At 33.9% G+C, this 7202-nt stretch overlaps 1 protein-coding gene across 1 annotated transcript in view; it reads left to right on the top strand.

Annotated features, from left to right (window-relative positions):
* Positions 1-7202, top strand: part of LOC117111296 (short transient receptor potential channel 5-like) — a 48215-nt gene that overhangs the window by 31594 nt on the left and 9419 nt on the right. The window contains exons 5-8 of the mRNA XM_033254220.1: positions 146-282; positions 758-1452; positions 2060-2261; positions 2984-3160. Coding sequence (XP_033110111.1) covers positions 146-282; positions 758-1452; positions 2060-2261; positions 2984-3160 — 1211 coding nt within the window. The remainder of the gene's footprint in view (positions 1-145; positions 283-757; positions 1453-2059; positions 2262-2983; positions 3161-7202) is intronic.

The raw sequence follows: 7202 nt of genomic DNA on the forward strand, positions 1-7202 counted from the left end.
TATATACACTTTACTTACTTTTGGTTAACTTTACTCCTGACATCCTTTCAACGATCTTGATTTTATGGGAGTATTTGGCCCATGGATGTTGAATTTATTTCATTTTACTAACATGTACTTTCATACTCTTTTGCTTGCATTAAAGGTTTGACATGGGTCGAAGTTAAAGAAATTTGGTACTATGGTTTAAGGTATACGAAGGATCGTTGGAATCTAATGGATTTTGTTATGCTGTCTTTATATTGGGGAGCAATAGTTTTACGTGTTGTTATTCACTTTCAGGTAGTAACAGCGTCTCTTACTATATTATACGTAATATTAATTAATTTTCATTGCCAACAAATAAAAACATACTATACAGTATATACAATTAAAAGCAGAGAAAAATGTTAATACAACGTTAATACAATGGGATTAGAACCTGCAACCTCAAGCTATCAAGAGTTGACCGCCGGCCACAGTAGAGGATGTGTCAAATTCTGGCCGACTGAGCAAACGAGACCTATGATGATAGACCTCGTTTGGCTAGGCCGAGTCGTTTCGTGTTAATCGACCGCTGGCCATTATTTTTTGTAATGTCGGATTAGCTTGTTTGACTTTTGGAACACTAGCATTTATTCCATTAGTAATATTCACAACAAAATATTGATAATATATTACTCCATTAGTAATATTCAGAACAAAATATTGATAATATATTAATTTATCAAGTGAATAGCACCCATAATGCAGCGATTGGAAACTTTCTTTATTTTAGGTACCCGAAGAAACCATCCCGGCAGCAAACCTCACAATCACAACTCCGAATTTAATTACCCCAACTTTTCTTGGGACAACAGATGACTTTGATTATACTAGCAGTGGTCAAGTGACAACAACACCCGCCTTTACTAATAATCCATTAGATGTTATTCAAGAAAAGATTGATGAGTTAAACAAACAAGTGGAAAGTCTTAAAAATGAACAGTCAGAATTTAACCAAGATGTCAACAGTAGTTTAATGGCACTAGATAATTTGTTACGGTCATTAGATGATAAAATTGATGACCTATCAGACGAAGTAAAAACATTATCTAGTAGTGACACTTCTTCAGGATCAACATCTATCGGAAAAAGAAAAAGTAAAAGTGAACCAAAATCCATTAACCTTATAGGAAGAGCGAAATGGTCTGCATTTACTCCTGTTCTCGTTTCTGAAGCGCTTTTTGCAATTGCCAAAGTTCTTAGTCTATTGCGACCAATATGTTTAACAGTAATGAATCGGCACGTGGGACCAATGCAGATCTCACTCGGAGGAATGATGTTGGACATATTAAAGTTTTTGTTGATATTTTCGTTTGTCTGGTTTGCCTTTTCTATCGGCATGTACCAACTTTACTGGTATTATTCAAATCAAAATCTTCTCTCCTGTTCAGGGGCAGGTAGCGATGGATGTTATTCACCCTTTAAAACGTAAGTTATCTTATAAATTCGATCTATGTCCCGCCACAGCGCTTCGACCACTTCTTCTTTTTTTTATTTTTTAGGAGAAACAACAACAAAAATTGTGAGTGTCCGAAGTAAAAAAAAAATTAAAATAAATGTTCTTTTGCTTTCACTGGGGGTCACATGATCATAGAGGATATGAAGTCAACGGCGTAATAAATGCTTAAAATCTATATTTGGAAAGAAATATATTTCTTAATATTTGTGGAATTCAAAAATAAATAAAATATTATTTTTCTTAAATTTTGATTTTTTTTTTGTGGCGGGAGGTGCGCTAACTGGCCAAAAATAAAATTTTGTTTTTATTCGAAATCACAATTATCAGCATGCGTTAGGTTCGCTAAACAAATTATAAAACGTCTCATCAGTCTCCATTTCAAGCAGATTTTTTTTGTTATCGTTTACTTCTTATACATTTGATATGATGATGAAGAAGAGGAGGATAATGATGATGATGACGATGATGATGATGAATGACGACATTGGCGGTGAAGAGAAGATAAGAGTGAATACGTATTTGTTTATTCCAACTTGTATTTTGTCGGTATATAATACAAACTCTTATTATTTGTAGGCTTTTGAATACAATGGCAACATTATTTTGGGCTTTATTTGGACTTCCTGATGTTGATATCCTTCGGCTACATAGTGGAATTGAACATGGGTTTACTGAGAGTGTGGCGACTTTGCTGTATGCTGCGTACCATATTATTGCTATAGTCGTTCTTCTTAATGTACTTATTGCTATGATGAGTAGTACCTATACGCGTGTCGAGGTATGTTGATCCCTCACATCAGTCTACTAAATGTCCATTCCGCAGACCTAAAAAATAAGGAATTGACTCTATAAAAAGTAGTATAACAGTTCATTTTCACTTATATATATTCAGGTACCTCTGGTTTGCAATTCAAGTTTCGTACCATGGATATTTACTCTGGAGTTTTACTGCTAGCAATCTGCTACTAAATTCTAACACCTCTTGTTTCATGTAAATAATATAAATCTTAATCTGACAAAATTACCCGGATGTAAACCTGTAATACTTATGCTGGCCAATAAATAATCACATAATAATATCACATAAAACATATTTTTTCACAAAATTTACACCCATAAATCATTTTGTGTGGAAAAAAGACAATATTTTACATGTAAAACAAAGTTGATCATCATCATCATCATTAGGTTGGTTTAATAGACGGTCAGGCTTAATAAAAACAAAGCTAACCTAAATACAAATTATTTCTTTAATCCGAAACTTTTAAATCTGATGGCTTATTAATCTTTTAATTAACATAGTCATATTTTTAAAGTATATTTGCTTGTAATTATGCCTGTTAGATATTTCTTTGTGTACAAATTTACCAGAATTTAACCTTAGTATCATCGATAAAATTAAATCACATCCAGACTTGTGAGTCCCAAAGCATGGTTCCATGTGGTGTAAGTTGCAGTTGGCCTTAGTTAATTGTGACTTCATTATTGTCCATCTTGCAGGAGGATGCTGACATTCAGTGGAAATTTTCAAGATCGAAGCTTTGGATGAGTTATTTTGAAGGCAGAGGAACAGTCCCACCACCCTTCAACGTGATTCCTACTCTTAAAACTGGATGGTATATGATAAATTACATCAGAGAAAAGGTTTGTATGCAGAAAGCAAGAAAAAAGAAAATGGTTAGTATTAAATTATTAGTTTGATAGATTAAAAAACAACAGCATAATCTACATTATAATGACGCTTATTTCAAAACCCATTGGACACAACTCAAGACGGAGGTCTTCAATACACGTCTGGGATCGATACCTAACGGTCTGAAAAACTGTAGCAACATTGATCTTCAAAGTCTAAATCTCAAGAAGTGAATATCAATCCATATTTCAGATTAATTGTGGGAAAAATAATTACTTTTACCGACGTTTATCACTGGACCGGTACCTGTTCCCGACCACATGTTGTTGACGTTTACGTATATCATTCCGTAGCCGTGTTCAGTCAGTTGCTGTTATAAAAATATGGATTTTCAAGCCCACTCGGTTTTCAGGCACAGTCGCTTAACAAAAACATTCGACTTTCGTCAAGCACACTCAGAATTTGGTTTCTCAATGAGTTGTTCCTGACTAAAATATATTGTCCTGTTGGCCCTATTACAATTCGTGTTAACTTATACAAGATATTTCCCCGTAATAATTAACAATGCTGCAGCTGTTTCATATCATTTTAGTAGTTCGTAGATATTTTTATGTTATAAGAAATGATATGAGACTGCTATTAAAACCTGTACCTAAACGCAACGCTGATTGTCTAATTCCATGAAACACGCTTTGTAAATCATAAAACATCTAAACACTGCATTTCTAATGCTATTATACTATATTTCTGAAGGGAATTAGTTAAAATATTTATGTATTTATTCTTTATTAATACCTTAATAATGATACCGTAATAATAATAATAATAATAATAATAGTAATAATAATAATATAATAATAATAGTAATGAAAATGACAGTGACAGTTATAGTGACAATGTATGAATGGTCATTGGCTGTCAAGATACGAAATTTTACAACTTTCAGGAGAAAGAGCCTTACAATATTATTGTTCAAAGTTAAAATAACATTTTTAGGTCAATTTTCCACTAAATATCCTATTACAATGACAATAATATATATCAAAAATATGTCTAATAAAAAATACTTTCGGATATCTATAAAGTACCATATTTAAATTGTTCGTGCCTGCCTACTTTTCCGATAAATCCATTATCGAAAAGGAAATTCTTTTCCCCTTTCTAATTGTGAAATTGCGCTCTAGAGCACATGTAAGTCTAAAAATATACGATGATATAAAACTACCCACATCATGCCTCCAATTTTGCAAAATAAAAAATACAATAGGTAAAATTAATTTTCTTCTTGATAATGATATTGTTAAACTATGCTTAGATGCTAAGTTTCTAGGTTCGAAGTTGAAACAGTGAAGTATATGACAAGATTATGATAACCAATATCTGAGGCTGAATTAAGCGTATGTGCTTTTGAGTGAAATTAAATTTCTATTTATCAACATTAAGTCACTTTGTAGAGCAATTTTAAGTATGAGTGCCACGGCATGGTGTGGCTGAAGCAGGTGTTGACTCAAACCATCTGAAACTTGGATTGGATTGGATTGGATTTATTCGGTGTAAACACCAAGGATAGCCCACGAAAGTCTAGAAGAAGACTTATTTCCAGTGGGGTCCTTCTGACGGTGATTGGGCAGTACACCTAGAGACAAAACTTTAAACCCCTTCTCCAACGATATATTCTGGATTCATATTTTTTGATAAAATATTGCTTCTCTTCGGTGGCTTGCTTAATGTCAGTTGTTACTCAAATGGTCAGGTTTTGTTCTTCCTTTTATTTCCCACTACGATTGAACCATGTTTTCTTCTCCATATGGTTTACCTGTGAAAATAGTGTCTGTTTCTCCTGCCCAATAGTCTATTTCTTTCTGATAAGAGGATACGCCAGGGACGTATCCAGGGGGTGGGGAGTGGGCTGTCTCTTATACACATCTAGATGTGTATAAGAGACAGTAGTAACAGCGTCTCTTACTATATTATACGTAATATTAATTAATTTTCATTGCCAACAAATAAAAACATACTATACAATATATACAATTAAAAGCAGAGAAAAATGTTAATACAACGTTAATACAATGGTATTAGAACCTGCAACCTCAAGCTATCAAGAGTTGACCGCCGGCCACAGTAGAGGATGTGCCAAATTCTGGCCGACAGAGCAAACGAGACCTATGATGATAGGCCTCGTTTGGCTAGGCCGAGTCGTTTCGTGTTAATCGACAGCTGGCCATTATTTTTTGTAATGTCGGATTAGCTTGTTTGACTTTTGGAACACTAGCATTTATTCCATTAGTAATATTCACAACAAAATATTGATAATATATTACTCCATTAGTAATATTCCGAACAAAATATTGATAATACTCTTCCGATAAATCCATTATCGGAAAAGAAATTCTTTTCCCCTTTCTAATTGTGAAATTGCGCTCTAGAGCACATTTAAGTCTAAAAATATACGATGATATAAAACTACCCACATCATGCCTCCAATTTTGCAAAATAAAAAATACAATAGGTAAAATTAATTTTCTTCTTGATAATGATATTGTTAAACTATGCTTAGATGCATACCAACTAAGTTTCTAGGTTCGAAGTTGAAACAGTGAAGTATATGACAAGATTATGATAACCAATATCTGAGGCTGAATTAAGCGTATGTGCTTTTGCGTGAAATTGAATTTCTATTTATCAACATTAAGTCACTTTGTAGAGCAATTTTAAGTATGAGTGCCACGGCATGGTGTGGCTGAAGCAGGTGTTGACTCAAACCATCTGAAACTTGGATTGGATTGGATTTTTTCGGTGTAAACTCCAAGGATAGCCCACGAAAGTCTAGAAGAAGACTTATTTCCAGTGGGGTCCTTCTGACGGTGATTGGGCAGTACACCTAGAGACAAAACTTTAAACCCCTTCTCCAACGATATATTCTGGATTCATATTTTTTGATAAAATATTGCTTCTCTTCGGTGGCTTGCTTAATGTCAGTTGTTACTCAAATGGTCACGTTTTGTTCTTCCTTTTATTTCCCACTACGATTGAACCATGTTTTCTTCTCCATATGGTTTACCTGTGAAAATAGTGTCTGTTTCTCCTGCCCAATAGTCTATTTCTTTCTGATAAGAGGATACGCCAGGGACGTATCCAGGGGGTGGGGAGTGGGAGCCGCGGCTCCCCCCTTTGTACACAGTGTTAAAATTTTAAAGCTTATTCTTGAGCCAATACAAATTCTTTCCTGGGATCACTCAAAATAAATCTTCTAAAACATGTAAATATGCATCAGTAAACGTTATACATAGGCCTAATAGAACACATAGGCCTAAATCCATAAATCTCAGGCCAGGTCTTTAAATATAGAAATGCGATACTGTGGTTCAATTTCATTTTTATCCTTTTGCAAATTTCTTTAAATTTTTGTTTAATAATACTAATACTAATAGTAATAATAATAATAATAACAATGATGATGATAGTAATAATTGATAATAATATTAATAGCAATTAAAAGTGAAGAAAATTGTGCTAAATGCGAAAAAAAGTTGTGATTTGTTGATCATAATTATTATAGTATGTATAGTTAAAGCTTAGTAAGCTATAGTTAGGCCTAAGTTGTCCTGGATATTAAGTAGATCCTTGATAAAAGATCATGAGAAATTTGTTGGCGTTTCATTTTGACTATAATGGTGATGTGAGGATGATGAATTTTACTATATAAAAGTGTCATTTCCGGCCATCTCGAGAGGTACTATTTCCTCATATTTTCTCACCTCAGCCCCAGCCATGGTGGGGCTGAGGTAATTGTTGTGAAATCACGTTTTTGGAGTATGCCTATCTAAAGTACATACTCAAAGACAATGTTTTTAAGCTTTGTTTTCTATGGTATATCCCACAGACATCAATAAGATCTCTATGGTTGCCAAAAATCCCTGATATAAGATCATGAGAATTTTTTTTGGCGCTTCATTTTGACTAATGGTGATGTGATGATGATGAATTTTACTAAAAGTGTCATTTCTGGCCATCTAGAGGTACTATTTCCTCAACTTTTCTCACCTCAGCTCAACCCATGGGGGGGGGGAGGGCTAAGGTGGG

This window comes from Anneissia japonica, unplaced genomic scaffold (assembly GCF_011630105.1).
Source record: "Anneissia japonica isolate Jap-2015-1 unplaced genomic scaffold, ASM1163010v1 scaffold288211_len279840_cov171, whole genome shotgun sequence".
Lineage (NCBI taxonomy): Eukaryota > Metazoa > Echinodermata > Crinoidea > Comatulida > Comatulidae > Anneissia > Anneissia japonica.